General features: G+C 38.2%; 4 protein-coding genes and 1 pseudogene across 5 annotated transcripts; 3 read left to right on the top strand and 2 right to left on the bottom strand.

The window, feature by feature from the left end:
• Positions 1–507: 507 nt before the first annotated feature.
• Positions 508–2,963, top strand: LOC113156288 (interferon a3-like). 2 transcript variants are annotated; one of them, XM_026351335.1, is made up of 6 exons: positions 508–1,103; positions 1,701–1,780; positions 1,884–1,988; positions 2,107–2,250; positions 2,346–2,426; positions 2,852–2,963. In XM_026351335.1, the coding sequence occupies exons 1-6, from the start codon at positions 1,046–1,048 to the stop codon at positions 2,951–2,953; spliced, it is 570 nt and encodes a 189-aa protein (XP_026207120.1). In that variant the 5' UTR covers positions 508–1,045; the 3' UTR covers positions 2,954–2,963. The 2 variants fall into 2 exon arrangements, with proteins under 2 accessions (XP_026207120.1, XP_026207121.1); XM_026351336.1 differs by lacking the exon at positions 508–1,103 and having other exon boundaries at positions 1,481–1,780.
• Positions 2,964–4,952: 1,989 nt separating this feature from the next.
• On the bottom strand, positions 4,953–6,416 carry LOC113156655 (annotated as a pseudogene).
• A 2,334-nt stretch (positions 6,417–8,750) lies between these two features.
• LOC113156654 (interferon a3-like) lies at positions 8,751–9,856 on the top strand. The gene is made up of 5 exons (XM_026351893.1): positions 8,751–8,882; positions 8,984–9,064; positions 9,194–9,343; positions 9,427–9,501; positions 9,755–9,856. The coding sequence occupies exons 1-5, from the start codon at positions 8,751–8,753 to the stop codon at positions 9,854–9,856; spliced, it is 540 nt and encodes a 179-aa protein (XP_026207678.1).
• Positions 9,857–11,871: 2,015 nt separating this feature from the next.
• LOC113156652 (interferon a3-like) lies at positions 11,872–13,159 on the top strand. Its single transcript, XM_026351892.1, has 5 exons — positions 11,872–12,003; positions 12,105–12,185; positions 12,315–12,464; positions 12,548–12,622; positions 13,058–13,159. Exons 1-5 carry the CDS (start codon positions 11,872–11,874, stop codon positions 13,157–13,159), a joined length of 540 nt encoding a protein of 179 aa, XP_026207677.1.
• Positions 13,160–13,788: 629 nt separating this feature from the next.
• On the bottom strand, positions 13,789–17,672 carry cd79b (CD79b molecule, immunoglobulin-associated beta). Its single transcript, XM_026350651.1, has 5 exons — positions 17,524–17,672; positions 15,398–15,694; positions 15,186–15,304; positions 14,710–14,763; positions 13,789–14,185 (listed from the first exon to the last, which is right to left on the bottom strand). The coding sequence occupies exons 1-5, from the start codon at positions 17,573–17,575 to the stop codon at positions 14,096–14,098; spliced, it is 612 nt and encodes a 203-aa protein (XP_026206436.1). The 5' UTR covers positions 17,576–17,672; the 3' UTR covers positions 13,789–14,095.
• Positions 17,673–19,439: the final 1,767 nt, after the last annotated feature.

The raw sequence follows: 19,439 nt of genomic DNA, 5'->3' as shown, positions 1-19,439 counted from the left end.
GGAACTGTAAAAAAAATCCCACTCCAGTGTACAGTCATGTAATAATTATACTGTACATGCCATGTGTCTCTGCGTGTCCATGCAAGTGTTATTTGAAATGAACTATTGAATAAAAGGAGGATATTTTAGAAATGTATTGAGATGTTTAAACTGTTAAAAGCGACAATATATGAATATGATTCATAAGAGTAAAAACGAGTTTGACTGAGACAGAAAAAACTTCACGTAATCACTTATTGTGAAAATGAAAACTGCATTTTACTTGTAGATTTTATAATTTTATATATACAGATGTCATAATTGTTTTGGTGGATTACCCAGCTAAAATTCAAAAGATGCTAATTACTACTTTCATTAGCTACTCGCTATGGATCACTTCTACATTTATACAAAGATAATATGTGACCGCCTTGGCCATTAAAACAGGGAAACACGTGGTCAGCATTTGCATTTTATGACTATTTATTCAGTGAAAGCAGCTGTGGTTGTAAACAAACTGGGTGATTCCTCTTTAAATGGGTGTGCGCCCTCCGGCGAATCGTGTTCGTGGTGGTGGACACTCACTTTGGCCACTACTCCCTCCAGATTGCGCACTCCCTCCTGACCGGAGCTGGGGCACGCACCGACTGAAGAAGGTGAGCTGGTCTGAGGGCTGCAGGGCCGGGTGGGTCTGCGTAAGTTACCTGGGGGTGACGCACAAGCTGAGGGACTGAATCATGGCGCCTCCTCAACGTAAAGGACTTACAGGACATGCTGCTTGGCCTCGGTGCCAAATACCTGAGGGAACCCTTCAGAGGTGTGGACTCCACACCAAGACCGGTCAGAGGGGGCCTACACCATGTTAGGCCGGTAGTTTAATGTTTTAGCTGATAATATGAAATAACAATAAATCGAAAAACAGCAGCCTGTAGGCAGCAGTGAGGTCACTGCTCAGGATCGTGGGATTCCCTCGTTGCAGAATGAAAATGAAACCGATGAGCGAGCGCTGCTGTCACTTTCATTATCTCTGGGAAAGCACTTTCACGGTGCTGGTGTTTCCTTTTCTATGTGCTTTTCTACGTCTTCTATGAATGCAACCATCCACAAAAGCTGCAGTGCTACAGGTTTGTAAATACATCATAAATATTTTAATAATATCTGTTTCATTGCTGTTTGTTTTGTCGTGCATGGTGCGCAGACGGAGGAGGAGGTTACGACTGCAATAAAATGAAATATACATGATAAATAAGAATATAAATAAACACACCAGTTTGCCCCAAACTTCACAAATGCGAAGTAAGTTAAATAAAAACGAAATCAAAGTGAAAACAGCTCCGAAGAAACCTCGACACGCCGCGAATTTCAGGTCAGCGACAACTTTCTCTTAAAAATGTAAAAATACTTTTATAACCCTCCAAAACCACATTAAACGGTGGTTTTGGAGGGTTTTGGAGGGTTTTGCAGGTTTTCACTCGATTAGCTCCGTCATTCATTCATCTTTTGATATTGATCCGCAAGTGAAAAGTGAAATGTGTGAAATGCCCACACGGTAAGGAAACAGAAAACATCGTCTCCCTGTTAAAAGGAGGCGCTGCAGGTCTGCTCCATCACAACACCAAGAAACATCGGAATTTGTTCTACACAAAGGAACTTTTACCTTTTTAACAACATGCTCAACAGGATCTTCTTCCTCTGCCTGTTTGTGGCTCTCCACACTTCAGGCTCCTCTCTGCGCTGCAGCTGGATGGATCATAAATTCAGACAGTGCAGTGAGCGAACTCTGGATTTAATTAATTCTATGGTAAGTGGATTTTTGAATATATTCAACTGAATTATGAGCGATTTGTTTATCTTGATTGTCTTCTTAATGCTAGATTAATTTAAATGTGTGAATTTCAACACAGGTTACAGTCACCGACACCGTTGACGATGCTGATGCTGATGATGTGGAGAACAATGATACTGTGCACTTCCCTAGTGAGCTGTACAAGACTGTGTCCAACGCTTCAGTAAGTCACCAGCTCAGCATGTCAATGCAATTAGAATCAGGAAATCATGCTCAGTATCCCAAACTCTGCTCAAGTGTACAACCCTAGTAACCTGTGACCTCTCTTCTTCTTCTTCCAGGCTGAGCATAAACTCACCTTCACTGTTCAGATTCTGGAGGAGGTGTCTGCCCTGTTCAATCACAGCTCTGCTCCCTGGCACAGCATCACAGTCGAGCACTTTCGCATTGTTGTGACTCGACAGGCTCAAGGTCTTCGGTCCTGTGTAAGTCTCAGCCTGCACACTTGTCTTATTTCTTCATGATTTCTGCTCCTCTGAATCATGTTCACTGATCATTTTCTCACCCTTTATCCTTATAGACCCGGAGCCACAGGCACAATACACTGCACAAGAAGCTGCACATGTACTTCAATAGACTGTCAGGCTACCTGAAGAGAATGGTAAGCCTATCTATCTATCTATCTATCTATCTATCTATCTATCTATCTATCTATCTATCTATCTATCTATCTATCTATCTGTCTATCTGTCTATCTATCTATCTATCTATCTATCTATCTATCTATCTATCTATCTATCTATCTATCTATCTGTCTATCTGTCTATCTATCTATCTATCTATCTATCTATCTATCTATCTATCTATCTATCTATCTATCTATCTATCTATCTATCTATCTATCTATCTATCTACCTATCTATCTACCTATCTATCTATCTATCTTTCTATCTATCTATCTATCTATCTATCTATCTATCTATCTATCTATCTATCTATCTATCTATCTATCTATCTATCTATCTATCTATCTATCTATCTATCTATCTATCTATCTATCTAATGATGATCCTCTTCTATCTTCAGGACCACAGTGCTGCAGCCTGGGAGCTGATCAGGAAGGAAATCAAAACTCATCTACTGAGGATTGACCTGCTGATTTCATCAGTTCTCACAGCCAACAACTAAAATCTGTGTCTGTCTATACTTTTATACTTTATACTACTTTATTTATTGATGTATTTATTTATTATGTATTGTTTATTTATGTATTTATTTATTTAGTTTAACTAAGATGTCTCACTGCATTCCAGATCGTATTAACGTATTTAAAGACATGTACTTATTTATTTATTTATTTATTTCTCTGTTGTTTTTTTACATTGGTGTTTGACATTCCTGAACATGAACAGAACAAAAAAAAAAATGTTTTTAGCATTTTATACATTTCATATAAAATAAATATTTTTCAGCAAAATCTAATGTTTAATGTTTTACTTCCTGTTACATTATTACAATGGCTGCACACGTGTCACTAAAAAGGATCCATTTTATTTTACAGTAAATAACTAAATGATTTCTGAGATAATAAGAAGTTAACTCAAATTTTTAGTCATGATTAACAGTATTTTAATTCCTTTTAGTACTTGGAGCTGCAGCAATTAAAGTAATTTTACACCACAATTAGTACAAACACGAGGCTGCACTTACTTAGTTTAAGTATCATAGTTTCACGAGAGAAACAATCTGGTCACAGGGGTTGCAAGCCAGTGACTTCTGTGCCGGTCCCAAGCCCGGAAAAATGGAGAGGTTTGCTTCAGGAAGGGCATCCGGCGTAAAGATTGCCAAAAACAACAGGCAGGAACATAGATCTGAGAATAGGGACTCTTAACGTTGGCACAATGACAGGGAAAGGCAGAGAGCTGGCAGACATGATGGAGAGAAGGAAGGTAGATGTTCTGTGTGTGCAGGAGACAAGGTGGAAGGGCAGCAAGGCACGTAGCATCGGAGGAGGATACAAACTGTTCTACCATGGTGTGGATAGGAAGAGAAACGGGGTAGGAGTGATCCTGAAGGGGTAGTTTGTGAACAATGTTCTAGAGGTGAAAAGAGTCTGAGACAGGGTGATGAGCCTAAAGCTAGAAACGGAAGGGGTGATGATGAATGTAGTCAGTGGGTATGCGCCACAGGTTGGCTGTGAGTTATAAGAGAAGGAGAGATTCTGGAGTGAGTTTGATGAGGTCATAGAGAGTATCCCCAGAGGAGAGAGAGTTGTTGTTGGAGCAGACTTCAACAGGCATGTTGGTGAGGGCAACAGAGGTGATGAGGAGGTGATGGGCAGGTTTGGTGTAAAAGAAAGGAATCTGGAAGGACAGATGGTGGTGGACTTTGCTAAGAGGATGGAAATGGCTGTAGTCAACACTTACTTCCAGAAGAGAGAGGAACACAGGGAAACAGGTAGTAAGGTGCTAGGTGTGTCAGTGTCAGACACTTGGTGGTGGAATGAGGAAGTACAGGAATGGGAAAAGCTGAAAGAGAAGAAGAAGTTTCACAAGAGAAACAAATGCAAACAAATAAATTAATTTAACTTCAAAATGCATTTCTAGTCATGATATTATGTGAAAACAGTGATCACATTTCCATTTGCAGTAAGAAGAAGAATTATTTTACTGGCAATAGCAAGTAAAGAAATACTCATATACACTCTAATACAAAATAAAAAAATAAATTAGCAGGTACATCAACATATAGATAGAAAACAATTCACAGAAAATAAATAACAGTTGTATTGTGGTGCCTCCTGTTGAGAAAATACTAAAACAAAATCAGAACAACACTCATCATGTTTCTGCTGTTTGATTTTCCTCCTAATAAAGAAAATGTTCCTCATTCTACTTCATGGAGCATAAAAATAAAACATGCATCATATTTTGATTTTGTTTGTTTTCATTGTTTTTATTGGCCACAAAAAATTTGAAAAACACAAAAATGTAAAAGATTAAAGGTTAAAAATAAATAAGCACAAGTCAACAAGTGATCAACTCACAATAAAAAATAAATAGAGCAATTAATACTGATTGTGGAGATTATCAAGCAATCAATTAAGAAATAAATACACGAGTCTCAGAGCATAAATAGGTGAATAAATAAATAAATAAGCAGACAGATAAATTCCAGCTGACAGGTTTTAGTTGTTGGCCGTGAGCACAGAGGAAATCAGCTGGTCGATTCTCAGTAGATGGGTTTGGATTTCCTTCCTGATCAGCTCCCAGGCTGCAGCACTGTGGTCCTGAAGATAGAAGAGGATCATCATTAGATAGATAGATAGATAGATAGATAGATAGATAGATAGATAGATAGATAGATAGATAGATAGATAAATAGATAGATAGATAGATAGATAGATAGATAGATAGATAGATAGATAGATAGATAGATAGATCGATAGATAGATAGCCTGGATAGATAGATGATAGATAGATAGTAGAATATAGATGATAGATGATAGATAGATCGATAGAAGCTAGATAGATAGCAGACTCTACAGACTACATAGATAGATAGATAGATAGACTCGAAGACAGACTAGACTCAGCAGAGACTACGACTAGATATAGATAGTAGATCGATAGATAGACTAGATAGATCGATCCACGACTACAGACTCAGCATCGATGATAGATATAATAGAAGACTCAGCTCAGAAGACCAGCAGACGCAACAGACGACCGTAGATAGATAGCTAGATAATCGACGCTGGACAGACGCTCGCCGACCGACAGATAGACGTCGCAGCGAAGTAGATAGACTACGACAGACAGATAGATAGATAGCTAGACTAGATAGATAGATAGATAGATAGATATATAGATAGATAGATAGATAGATAGATGGACTGACCTTTCCCTCCAGGACGTGTCCGTGACAGTCTCTTGAAGTACATGTGCAGCTTCTTGTTCTTCTTGTGGCTCCCGATCTGGAAGAACAAAGGGAAAATCATTTTCAAATCCACTTTTTAACTTTCACCACTGTGAGGCTTTGTTCATCTTTTCACTTACACAGAGCGAAGACCTTCAGCTCTGCCGAGTCACAACACTGAGAAAGTGCTCCACCGTGCTCTTCTCCCATGATGCAGAGCTGTGATCCTCCTCAAACAGGACAGACACCTCCTCCAGAACCTGGACTGTGAACACCAGTTTATCCTCAGCCTGGACGACACAGAGGACACATTTATCATTTAGGAGCTTTTGAAACACAGAAAAAACTATTTCAAAGACAATAAAACAAAGTTTTTCTGTCTAACTTGTTGCATTAAACAAAAACTGTCAGTGACTCACTGAAGCTTTGGACGCCTGGCTGTACAGATCCTTAGGGAAGGTCACTTCAGCATCCTCAGTGGTGTTAGTGGAGTTATTAGCCTGCAGCACACACAAACACACACATCAGGAGGTAAAATACACTGACTAACATCAAACATCAACACATGACTGGTCATAATAGGTTTTTAAATGCTACTCACCATAGTTTCTAGTAGATTCAGAGAGTTTTCACTGCACTGTCTGAATTTATGATCCATCCATCTGCAGCGCAGAGAGGAGCCTGAAGTGTACAGAGCCACAAACAGGCAGAGAAAGAAGATCCTGTGGAGCATGTTGTTGAAAATAGAAATACTGGGTTTGTATGAAGCAGGTTCCGATGTGTCCTGTTGCTGTGATGGAGCAGACCTGCAGCCACTCCTTTATAGCTGGACACCTGTTTCGATTTCCTGACTCCTGGGAAATTTCGAGTTCCGAGTTCACACGGTCGAATTTAACCTCAACACACCTTCAGATTTGAATTGAAGACATTTAAGAAAACAAATGCAAACGAACAAATAAATAAACGACAAATATTAAATATCACGTCTATTAGCTTGTATTAAAAATACTCCTGTTCATGTATGTTAATAAAATAAACACTAAAAGACTGTTTGTGTTTGAACAGTTTATTACTTTCACCACCACATTATGGAATTATTACAAGATAAAAACATTGTTTGTCTGTTTGTTTTTTTGTTGTGCGGACACAGAATAAACTGATTTTGGGTTATTTTAATATCCATTTGTGCAGCCGTCACCTTTTTTAGCTGTTCAGTTATAAATCTGTAATAGCCTCTAACTACAGAGAGTAATAGTTCATGGCTGAAAACCACAGCTGAGATTGTTCTGTGTCCAGGTGAGTCTGTAAAAGGGAAGTTCCTCCTCGATAAGGAGGAGAAAATGAAAGCGAGTCCAGGGCTGCGGCCTGCGCGCTGACGCTCGGTGACATTTCACTGTGTTTTAACAAGAACTTGTTGATTTAACGTGAGAACCAGGTTCTACAGAGAAGGGGATTCTCCTCCGCTGTTTAATTCACATTAAAAAAGAATTAATTAATTCATTCATTCACATTAAACAACAGTAAAACGCATTTTCAGCCTCATCCACAACTGAATATTAATACATGAATTTCCATTAAGTGGCTGAAGCGCGTACGTTTCTTATTGATTTGTTTTTAATAATAATTTATTTTGTTAAAATCAGTTTTTCACATTTTTATTTCACTGTATTTGTTTTTTTAAGCTAATAGGTACAAGAGATGACTTTAATACTCTTCAAGACGCAGCCCTGTGTTCAGTTCATCTTCTTTACGCGCCACATTCACTGATAATAAATCGCACGATGGACATAATCAGATCTTTATTATAAATAAGGAACCTTTGCAGTAAGTGTCTGGTCACGTAAATGACCCAAACACAGGTATTACATATCAAATGTAGGCGGACTCTTTCCACAAGTTACCGCCGACAGCACCTGGTTCAACCTGTTTCTCATGAATTACACTTGAATGCGTTGTTCTTGCACCTTGTGTGTGTGTGTGTGTGACACCACGTTACATCAGGCTGCGTGACAATTAAATTAAATTTAAACAAACTAAAATACTTAAACTGTGACAGTCACAACAAAAATCAGACTGTCAGTGGTTCCTGGACGCTCGCCCCAGGACCTATATAATAAAATTATTTAGTATTTAATATTCAAAACTACAAATCACAGTAAAATAATAATAATAAATCAAAGTTTAGGCAATTATGCTGTTGAATTATTCCCTATGTAATCTGTAAAAATGCGTTTTGCTGTGTGGATTAAACAGCGGAGGAGAATCCCCTTCTCTGTAGAGCCTGGTTCTCACATTAAATCAACAAGTTCTTGTTAAAACACGGTGAAATGTCACCGAGCAGCTCCTGTGAACGAGCGTCAGCGCGCAGGCCGCAGCCACGTATCAATTTCATTTTCTGATAATTATCAGCTCGGAAGTTCCGTTTTACAGCCTCTAATGAACACAGAACAATCTCACCTGTGGTTTTCAGCCATGAACAATTAGCGTGTTATCAGTCTTCTGTGGAAACAGCGACGTGATTCCAAAATGCCCAAAGAGAGATGGTGTTTGGGTGAATAGCTTTACGCAGAGAGAAACACACAACTGTGCTGCAGCACAAACACACATTTTAAACTAATAATTCCACAGTTTCCAGTGTTTGTTTTTATTATCATGTTAAAAAAATAGTAAATTGAAAATTACTCATAAAATACACATCGAACTTTCTTATCGTTTTTATCGCTGTTGAAATATTTGTTTATTTTCTTATTGTCTGATATTTTTTCCAAAAACAAATCAAATGAAATCCGAAATGTGACACATTACAATAATATGTTTGAGATTGACCTTTGACCAGCGGGAAAACCTCAGGTACAGTTTTTCCCAGGTGTTTATGGTGGTTGTTCAGACGCTGATGCGTTTGTTTCACTCTGTAAAAATGACTCTTGACCAGCGTGAAAACCACAGGAGTTTGTCAGGAAAATGAAACAGGCGTCTTTAAAAGAGTGGCTGCAGGTCTGCTCCATCACAGCAACAGGACACATCGGAACCTGCTTCATACAAACCCAGTATTTCTATTTTCAACAACATGCTCCACAGGATCTTCTTTCTCTGCCTGTTTGTGGCTCTGTACACTTCAGGCTCCTCTCTGCGCTGCAGATGGATGGATCATAAATTCAGACAGTGCAGTGAAAACTCTCTGAATCTACTAGAAACTATGGTGAGTAGCATTTAAAAACCTATTATGACCAGTCATGTGTTGATGTTTGATGTTAGTCAGTGTATTTTACCTCCTGATGTGTGTGTTTGTGTGTGCTGCAGGCTAATAACTCCACTAACACCACTGAGGATGCTGAAGTGACCTTCCCTAAGGATCTGTACAGCCAGGCGTCCAAAGCTTCAGTGAGTCACTGACAGTTTTTGTTTAATGCAACAAGTTAGACAGAAAAACTTTGTTTTATTGTCTTTGAAATAGTTTTTTCTGTGTTTCAAAAGCTCCTAAATGATAAATGTGTCCTCTGTGTCGTCCAGGCTGAGGATAAACTGGTGTTCACAGTCCAGGTTCTGGAGGAGGTGTCTGTCCTGTTTGAGGAGGATCACAGCTCTGCATCATGGGAGAAGAGCACGGTGGAGCACTTTCTCAGCGTTGTGACTCGGCAGGCTGAAGGTCTTCGCTCCTGTGTAAGTGAAAAGATGAACAAAGCCTCACGTGGTGAAAGTTAAAAAGTGGATTTGAAAATGATTTTTCCTCTTTGTTCTTCCAGATCGGGAGCCACAAGAAGAACAAGAAGCTGCACATGTACTTCAAGAGACTGTCACGACACGTCCTGGAGGGAAAGGTCAGTCTATCCATCTATCTATCTATCTATCTATCTATCTATCTATCTATCTATCTATCTATCTATCTATCTATCTATCTATCTATCTATCTATCTATCTATCTATCTATCTATCTATCTATCTATCTATCTATCTGTCTATCTATCTATCTATCTATCTATCTATCTATCTATCTATCTATCTATCTATCTATCTATCTATCTATCTATCTGTCTATCTATCTATCTAATGATGATCCTCTTCTATCTTCAGGACCACAGTGCTGCAGCCTGGGAGCTGATCAGGAAGGAAATCCAAACCCATCTACTGAGAATCGACCAGCTGATTTCCTCTGTGCTCACGGCCAACAACTAAAACCTGTCAGCTGGAATTTATCTGTCTGCTTATTTATTTATTTATTCACCTATTTATGCTCTGAGACTTGTGTATTTATTTCTTATTTGATTGCTTGATAGTCTCCACAATCAGTATTAATTGCTCTATTTATTTTTTATTGTGAGTTGATCACTTGTTGACTTGTGCTTATTTATTTTTAACCTTTAATCTTTTACATTTTTGTATTTTTCACATTTTTTGTGGCCAATAAAAACAATGAAAACAAACAAAATGAAAATATGATGCATGTTTTATTTTTATGCTCCATGAAGTAGAATGAGGATCATTTTCTTTATTAGGAGGAAAATCAAACAGCAGAAACATGATGTGTGTTGTTCAGATTCTGTTTTAGAAGTTATTTATTACAAGTTTGCAGTAAATCCTTCTTATAGAGGATCTCAAAGCTGCAGCTGCTGCTCTATTATAAGTATTTTGGGACTAAACACAGTGGATCTGATTTTGTTATAGTATTTTCTCAACAGGAGGCGCCACAATACAACTGTTATTTATTTACTGTGAATTGATTTTAACCTTTATAACTTGAGATTTCACCTCCCTGTGAGTCAGTTAACATCAAACTCTGTCTGATGTGAATCTACGTGTTTTTTTGCATCTGTGCTTTTTTGGCATAAACACTCATCAACATTACTTCACATGATGATCAGTCTTCAACTAAAAAACAAAGACTGTGCAGTTCTCCTCTGTCACTGCTGACAAGCTGTTGAATTCCTTCATTTAGCAAATAAAACCTGACTTGATAAGAAAGAAACCAAACAGTCACAGTTTTTCAATGTCTAATCCAGAAAGTTTCCATCTGGAAAATGACAGATATCTTTTTAAATAAAGCACAGAGGAACAAATATTGTCCTAATGAGGAATTACAAGTTGTTTTAATGTAATGTGAAGGAAATAAAGCATTTTGGAACCACCGACCAGGACTACAATAATAATAATAATAATAATAATAATAATAATAATAATAATAATAATAATAATAATAATAATAATAACTTATAATATTTTACATTCAGTCTCCTGCTTGTAGGCTACACATTCGTTTATGTTAATTTATTCTCCTGGTTCCAGTTTATCTGCTCAACACTGTTTATAATCAGCTGTGAGGTGGAGACGTCACCAGGTTTACAGCCTCTAGAGACGGAGCCAAAGTCCTGTGAAACACCTGATTGCAAAGTAAAAGTCTAAGTAATAAAACGAAGACTTTGCTGTGTGGATTAAACAGGAGGAGAATCCCCTTCTCTGTAGAACCTGGTTCTCACGTTAAATCCACAGGTTCTAGTTAAAACAGTGAAATGTCACCGAGCGTCAGCGCGCAGGCCGCAGCCCTGGAATCACTTTCATTTTCTGATGTTTATCAACTAGGAGCTTCCGTTTTCCCGGCTCTTATCAACACAGAACACTCACCTGTGGTTTTCACACATGCAAACTCAATTTTATATTTAATGTCCACGAAATAAAGACGCAAGTCCAACTTTAAAAGACTGATTGTGCTTTAAAAACAGCGCGTAACCGAACAAATCATCTACATCCTCAGTGACAAGGATTTTAGAAAGTTGGAGGGTCTACAATTTTCTATTTAGTCTTATTTTTTTAAATAATAATTAAACCGTTTTTAATTTCAAACAATAAAATTATTCTGTTAATCATCAATACTGAGCTGAGGTTGTTTTATGTTTTATGTCTTAACGTACATTTATCTAATTCATCATTTCATGGAGCTGCTGCCGGACGAAGACTTTTAATCTTTACTTTGATTTATTCAACTCTTTGTAATTGTTAAATATTTTTCCCATGAAGACAACGACTCAAATGTGAAATGTGACATCAACGTGTGTTGTGAACTCGGGTTTCCCAGGAGTCAGGAAATCGAAACAGGTGTCCAGCTATAAAGGAGTGGCTGCAGGTCTGCTCCATCACAGCAACAGGACACATCGGAACCTGCTTCATACAAACCCAGTATTTCTATTTTCAACAACATGCTCCACAGGATCTTCTTTCTCTGCCTGTTTGTGGCTCTGTACACTTCAGGCTCCTCTCTGCGCTGCAGATGGATGGATCATAAATTCAGACAGTGCAGTGAAAACTCTCTGAATCTACTAGAAACTATGGTGAGTAGCATTTAAAAACCTATTATGACCAGTCATGTGTTGATGTTTGATGTTAGTCAGTGTATTTTACCTCCTGATGTGTGTGTTTGTGTGTGCTGCAGGCTAATAACTCCACTAACACCACTGAGGATGCTGAAGTGACCTTCCCTAAGGATCTGTACAGCCAGGCGTCCAAAGCTTCAGTGAGTCACTGACAGTTTTTGTTTAATGCAACAAGTTAGACAGAAAAACTTTGTTTTATTGTCTTTGAAATAGTTTTTTCTGTGTTTCAAAAGCTCCTAAATGATAAATGTGTCCTCTGTGTCGTCCAGGCTGAGGATAAACTGGTGTTCACAGTCCAGGTTCTGGAGGAGGTGTCTGTCCTGTTTGAGGAGGATCACAGCTCTGCATCATGGGAGAAGAGCACGGTGGAGCACTTTCTCAGCGTTGTGACTCGGCAGGCTGAAGGTCTTCGCTCCTGTGTAAGTGAAAAGATGAACAAAGCCTCACGTGGTGAAAGTTAAAAAGTGGATTTGAAAATGATTTTTCCTCTTTGTTCTTCCAGATCGGGAGCCACAAGAAGAACAAGAAGCTGCACATGTACTTCAAGAGACTGTCACGACACGTCCTGGAGGGAAAGGTCAGTCCATCTATCTATCTATCTATCTATCTATCTGTCTATCTATCTATCTATCTATCTATCTATCTATCTATCTATCTATCTATCTATCTATCTATCTATCATCTATCTATCTATCTATCTATCTATCTATCTATCTATCTATCTATCTATCTATCTATCTATCTATCTATCTATCTATCTATCTATCTATCTATCTATCCATCTATCTATCTATCTATCTATCTATCTATCTATCTATCTATCTATCTATCTATCTATCTATCTATCTGTCTATCTATCTATCTATCTATCTATCTATCTATCTATCTATCTATCTATCTATCTATCTATCTATCTATCTATAATCTATCTATCTATCTATCTATCTATCTATCTATCTATCTATCTATCTATCTATCTATCTATCTAATGATGATCCTCTTCTATCTTCAGGACCACAGTGCTGCAGCCTGGGAGCTGATCAGGAAGGAAATCCAAACCCATCTACTGAGAATCGACCAGCTGATTTCCTCTGTGCTCACGGCCAACAACTAAAACCTGTCAGCTGGAATTTATCTGTCTGCTTATTTATTTATTTATTCACCTATTTATGTATTTATATGTTTTTAATGAAACCTTTTTTTAATGTACACATTTTACATGATTATTCATAAAAGCCAATAAAAACAAATGGAAATGATTTTATTATTTTTATTCCTCATTTATGTTAAAACCATACAACAGGAACGAGTTTCATCTCACAAGAAATCTGCAACGAGCTCAGTCTAACAGCTGCTGTACAGTGGGTACAAAATAAAACACACTAGTCAAGCGGCATCAGTCATCGTGCACAACACAGAAATACGTTGAAGCACCAAAAATGTTAGCTGAAACATCAGCTGTTAAGATTGTTCATTTACATCAGTGGACGTCAAATCCCACTAAAGCAGTTACTGACAGCACAATATTAACAGCACATGTAGAGTGATGCCTTAACATTTATAAACCCTGCAGACATTTGTCTATTTCTGCATGAATGTGTCTCACACAAGTCGTAAAACGACTTAAAATACACTTCTTTGTTAGTTTAGTGGAAACATGTCCAATCTTAAAAGTTTGTGAACCTTTAGTATTATCGTTCGCATTTAGTTTAAGTCACACTAAGTACTGAAGGCACACATATCTATTTAATATTAGGTAATTATCCACAGTTAATTCATGTTTTGTCTGAGTTGTTTCTGTTTTTTTAGATCATATTTATGCAGAAGTAGAGACAATCACAAACCTTTAAGCCCCACCGTGGTAAGCATTTCACTGGTGAACAATTATAAAATAAAATAAAAAAACTTTGTACAAGGAGAAAATGACACATCTCCAGAGGTGAGTGGGTCCGTGAAGGACTCCGCCTGTTATTTAAAATGTACAATTTAAAATGAATGGTGTCTAGTGAGTACTCATTCTCAGGTGGAAAGTCATTCTGTTATGTCACTTTCACTCCCATGGGGCTTCTCCAACTTCAGCCTCGGCGTACACAGTGAGTTCCTCGTATAAACCCCCTCCACACGTCTCGATCGCCAAGCCCTGAGAGAGGCAAACAAGTCAGTTCACACATGTATGTTGTAAAACCCGTGTGGGTGTGAGGTATCATGGTCTTATTGAAGATGAAAGAGTGATGACTTGTATGTGCCTGTGTTTGGGCCTCAGTGCAGATATCATTTGCATTTTGTATTCAGAAGTGACTGGAGGATAAAGATGTGCAGCCGAGGAGCTGACATTTAAACATGCTGCACGCTGTGTCTAGCACATTCAACTGGAACATAAAGAACATGTGAGAACAGACAATCCTGATATGATTTCTTTAAAACAAAGGGTCCTTCCACATGGTCGATAGATTCAGTTCAGACTTAAACTGAGAGCTGCATTGAAGAAACAATTGTGGTTAGGAGCTCAGCAGTGCGTGGAGACTGTGTCCTGTTTGTCTCGTGTACTTTAAAGGAAAAACATGCAGCTGTGATGTGTGCTCACATGTGACAAGGCTTCACTAAAAGAAAGAAAAAGAAATGCCTCCCTGACTGTTACTGTAACACAGAGAAACTCCAACTAACCTCATAGATGTGGTCCGTTTCAGCCTCCTCATATATGCTGTCTCCTTTTTCCAACTGGTGGAAGAAAAGAAAAAACAGGAGAGATGAAAAAGTGGAAATGATGCAGCACAAATTAAAAATGAATATATAAAGATGATTCTGCCATTGAACTGGAAGGTGACGCTTTGTTTTTTATACTTCTACGTCTTCGCTGCCTCTTTTCCAAGCACAAATGTCAGTGAGTCACAGTTTCTCCTCCTCAAATGAGCTTCGCTTCCTGTTCTAATTTCAAAAGTCTTGGTTTAAGTCAAGACTTGGGCTATGAGAACTTGTTAAAGGTCAACGGACAAATCTGAAATGTCATCTACAGATGAATGCTTTAAAACTACCAATGCACACTCCAACATTTGATATTTCATCCTGTGAAAACACAGGAAACATGAGTGTGACCTGCAACAGAGCCTCAAAGCAGCAATGTTACTCAGCATGTTGCTCACCAGTTTTTGTTTGCGCAGTATTATAGCAGCAACACACACAGCCAGCAGCAGGCCCTGCAGGATAATGAGACCATCCTTCATTTTGGACCTGTACTCTGCATTTTCACGACTAGTGGGTTCTGTGGGAGGAAACACTCAGGTTACTGGTGTGTCACATTGAATTACCAACTACTGTAACTACGCATGTTGCATTTGTTGTCCCAGCCACTTACTGACAACTTCGATGTGAGTTCCAGGTCCCAGTGTGTTGTTGATTTTGCAGTAATACACTCCGCTGTCCTCTACTCTTAGATTTTGGATCCTAATGAGAGCGTTTCCAATCATATTCCACGTCTTAAATGTGGCTGTTTTTTCGTGTACCAACTCCTTATGGTCACTTCCCTGAGCCTTCTTGTACCATGACACGTTGGCTTGCAGATGTTGTGGGGAGACCAAACAGTAAATTGCCAATTGCTTTTGGTTGGTTCTCACACCGTAGAACCGGGGCCTCTGGGAGATTTGCAGGGCCCCTGAGCAGACAGAAGAAGGTGGAAGGTTTAGAATTTTTGTGCCATATTCTGTTGTTTCTTCATGTCCTAGATTCACACATATTTTTTTGGGCGCCTGTATCATTCAACAAATTACCTTTTGACAATAAACTACTTTTAAAACCAACTCTCAGACAGATCATCAAGATAAATCTCACAACATTTGAAGCTACAATACAGACATAGAACATCTGAAAACTGAGTTTTTTGCTTTATAAATAAAAGCAGAGATTGTTAGTACTGCACTAAAGTACAATTTTAAGGTATTTTACTGGCGCATTTCCATATTCTGTTACTTTTACTTTATTACATAAATGTTAACATTAGTTACTAGTTACTTTTTGGAGGGTTATATTGTAGAAATCATTTTATAAATAAAACACTGATTTTATGGATTAAATATAAGGAAATCAAATTCTATATTTAAAATACTCTTTCACTTTTGTGCTTTAAGTAACAGACATTTTTCTAAATTTTTTCTTAGGTAGAAAAGAAGGACACTTTTACTTGTAGCAGAGTCTTTTAAAGCTGATGTCAGACTAAATGATATAATCAACCAATTTGCCTGCATCGTCTCAAATGTCAAGAATTTGCTGTTTTTTCTCAGGTTGATCTACGCTGCCCGTTCCAAAAAAAACGTCACCAGCTGAATTGAACTAAGCAAATAGGTCAGAGTCTCCCACTGGATAATTCCTGCATGGCCATGATCTGGGTTTGCTGCAGTTGGTCAGGTCAGCTGACTACCTGAATACACTGAATGACCACGTTATTCCATCAATGGATGTTTTCTTCCCTGATGACATGAACATATTCCAAGATGATAATACCAGGATTCATCAGGCTCAAATTGTGAAAGAGTGGTTCAGGGAGCAGAGGGAGTCCAGACATTAACCCCACTGAGAATCTTCGGGATGTGCTGGAGAAGACTTTGTGCAGCGTCCGACTCTCCCATCAATAAAACAAGATGTTGGCAAAGAATGAATGCAACTCTGGATGGAAATAATTGTTGTGACATTGCGGAAGCTTTTCAAAACGCGGTGAATGCGTGGTGTTATCAAAGCTAAAGGCAGCAATGAAATATTAGAGTGTGTGACTTTAGGTGAATTTTTTTCATGACGCCTCAAAACTTCTTAGATTGTTCAAAAATAATTTAAATTTTCTGGTTGAAACACATTTTATAGATTAAATGATTATCCAAGTATGTTAAACCATCTCAGAAACAATTGTTGCCATAGTCGACACATTAAGTGAATAAATCAAATATCAAAATGATGAATATTTGTGAGTAATAGTTAAAGTGGAGAACATGCAGAAGCTGATGAACAGGGTAACTGAGCCGAGAGCTGCAATTAGCTCAGTGTAAACATCAGTTGTCCTCTTTTCTGATGTCTCTATTATTTTTCTCTAAAATGGACCACAAATCTCAAATAAAAGTTTTTCTATAATTCAATGGAATAACTTGTATTTGCATGTTCATGTTAAACCTTTAAGACACAAGTTCATCATCATGACAATATCATAGTCTTTGTCTCAGAAGACAACTTCCTCTTTTACCCCCAGATGGCCAGGAAGTAGTGCTGCTGTGGAGTCAAAAATAACATGCAAAATGCTTCAATGCAGTGTAGCTGTGACAAAACAGACATAAAAATCCAACTAAATGACCATATGAAGCATTTTTAAAAGCCATACTGCTGCTGTAACAGCTCGGAGTTGTAAATATTACTAGTTAGGACCCAGGTCACTGTTGTTTGCTCTGTTTTCATTTTTCAGCAACAGTTAAATTAAATCACTTTGCAAAAGTTTACATTTACCTGAGAAATGGATCAGAGCAAGCCCACAGCATCCAGCCAGCAACCAGTGCATGATGACATGCAAAAAAAGAAAAAGAACTATTTCCACGCGTGTCCAAAATCTGTGAGCGGCCGTGAAAATGCTGCAAACAAGAGGCGACGTGTCTGCACCAGTGGCTGCGCTGTCTGTCACTACACACACTTTAATAGCAGGCAAATGAGGGGAAGAGCAGTGTAACCAAAATAGTAACTTTGAACAACCCACACTTAACATTAAAAACCCGTCAGACTTCATTCACTTGTTCCAGTTTTAGGTACAAGTGAAACAAAGCTGTTAACTGGAATATTAGGGACTTTAACACAGTTTGCAGGTGAACAACAACAATAACAAACATGTCTGTGATTCCAAAGTATTATTAGAGTCCGTCTAAGGCTTGTTATCGTCTGACATTTTTCGATTCCAGTAACAACACAATACCTGAGTTTCAGAATCAATACTGAAACTCAGGTATTATGTAGATACTGGAAATACTTGTATTGTTTTCTACCTACTGTATTTTTTTCAATGGGACACTGAAAAGGCCACATTATTAAAAAACATTTCGTAATTTCTTCTATTCAAACAGTGAGAAAAGCTTTTATGTTTATGCTGATACATGAATAATAAAGATGTGAAGACACATCATGAGCAACTTGAGGTTCGGTGTCTCTTCCCAACTGCAACACGTGGATCTGACGAGGCAGAGATTGAACCACCGACCCTGCATTGAGGGAATAACTTTCTCTACATCCCGATCCACAGTGACCCACTTGCCCTCCTTAATGATGATGCACCTTCAACTTATGATGTAAATCTTGGACGTGCCTGGTGGAGGTGAAGTCTCAGGGTGCATTCATGTACGTTGAAGTGTATTGGAAAGATTGACTTGAAACATTGACTAACATTTTTTTGGTTATGGTGTAATGTGCGTTTGGCACTAACTGGTGGAGAGGACTCCAAGATATAGTTATAAATTGGTTATTTTGCACATGAATAACAGTTTTGTTGTATTTCAGGGCTTCTTGTGTGTGTGTTGTCCACCACTTTGCGCGCTGAATTACCTTAATAATTACTGTATGGACTGTAGTACAGAGATTACTCACGCTTCCTGTTTGGATATAACTAAATATTAATATTTGGAGATTGTAGTTGTAGCTCTATACTTCTTGCTGTGCTGTACTGTACTGTGTCGCCTGCAGCTGATCCAAAATGCAGTAGTGTGACTCTTTCTGGGTCTATCTGATCGCTGCAGGCCTCTCTCTACACTCTTTACCTGCATGTTACTGTAACCGTGTGGCCACCGTTGCCCCACACTGCTGTTAGCGATAACTCCTTGTCTTGTTATGCATCATCCACATGCAGTCAAGAGTGAAGTCTTCAAGTCAGCCAAGCACATCACATTTTCATAATTTTCAAAGCAAATATCAATGTTACAGCACCCGGCGCTCGGTTTTTAAGTGCTGCATGGAGTTTTCACAGTATGTGAGCAGGAGATAAACTGCTGCCTCCAACGACATTGCTAAGCTGACAGGAAACACCACCCTCCTCCAACCATAATTACTGAAATGTGACTCAGAGCCTGACACCAATTACCAAAACCTATTCCTGTTTTTTTCATTTTTTAATATTAGTATTATTATTTTTTTTATATTTAAATCAGAAACAGTAATCGATATAACTACTATAACTATTTGAATTCACATCTTTCAGGTCAGATTTTTAAGATCAGATTCTGAAAATAAAGCTTTTCCTTGTCTCATGTCAGCATAAAACAAGTATTCTATTAAATCTTACATCCCTATCTGATGTTCTACAGACCAAACATCAAGAAAACTGTACAATAAGTCAGTAATGAGAGTAATTCTTAGTTGAGACTGCTGAGCATCAAACTGTGCTG

This window comes from Anabas testudineus, chromosome 19, assembly GCF_900324465.2.
Source record: "Anabas testudineus chromosome 19, fAnaTes1.2, whole genome shotgun sequence".
NCBI lineage: Eukaryota > Metazoa > Chordata > Actinopteri > Anabantiformes > Anabantidae > Anabas > Anabas testudineus.
The sequence above is the reverse complement of the archived record's forward strand: the minus strand, read 5'-3'. Positions and strand labels throughout refer to the sequence as shown.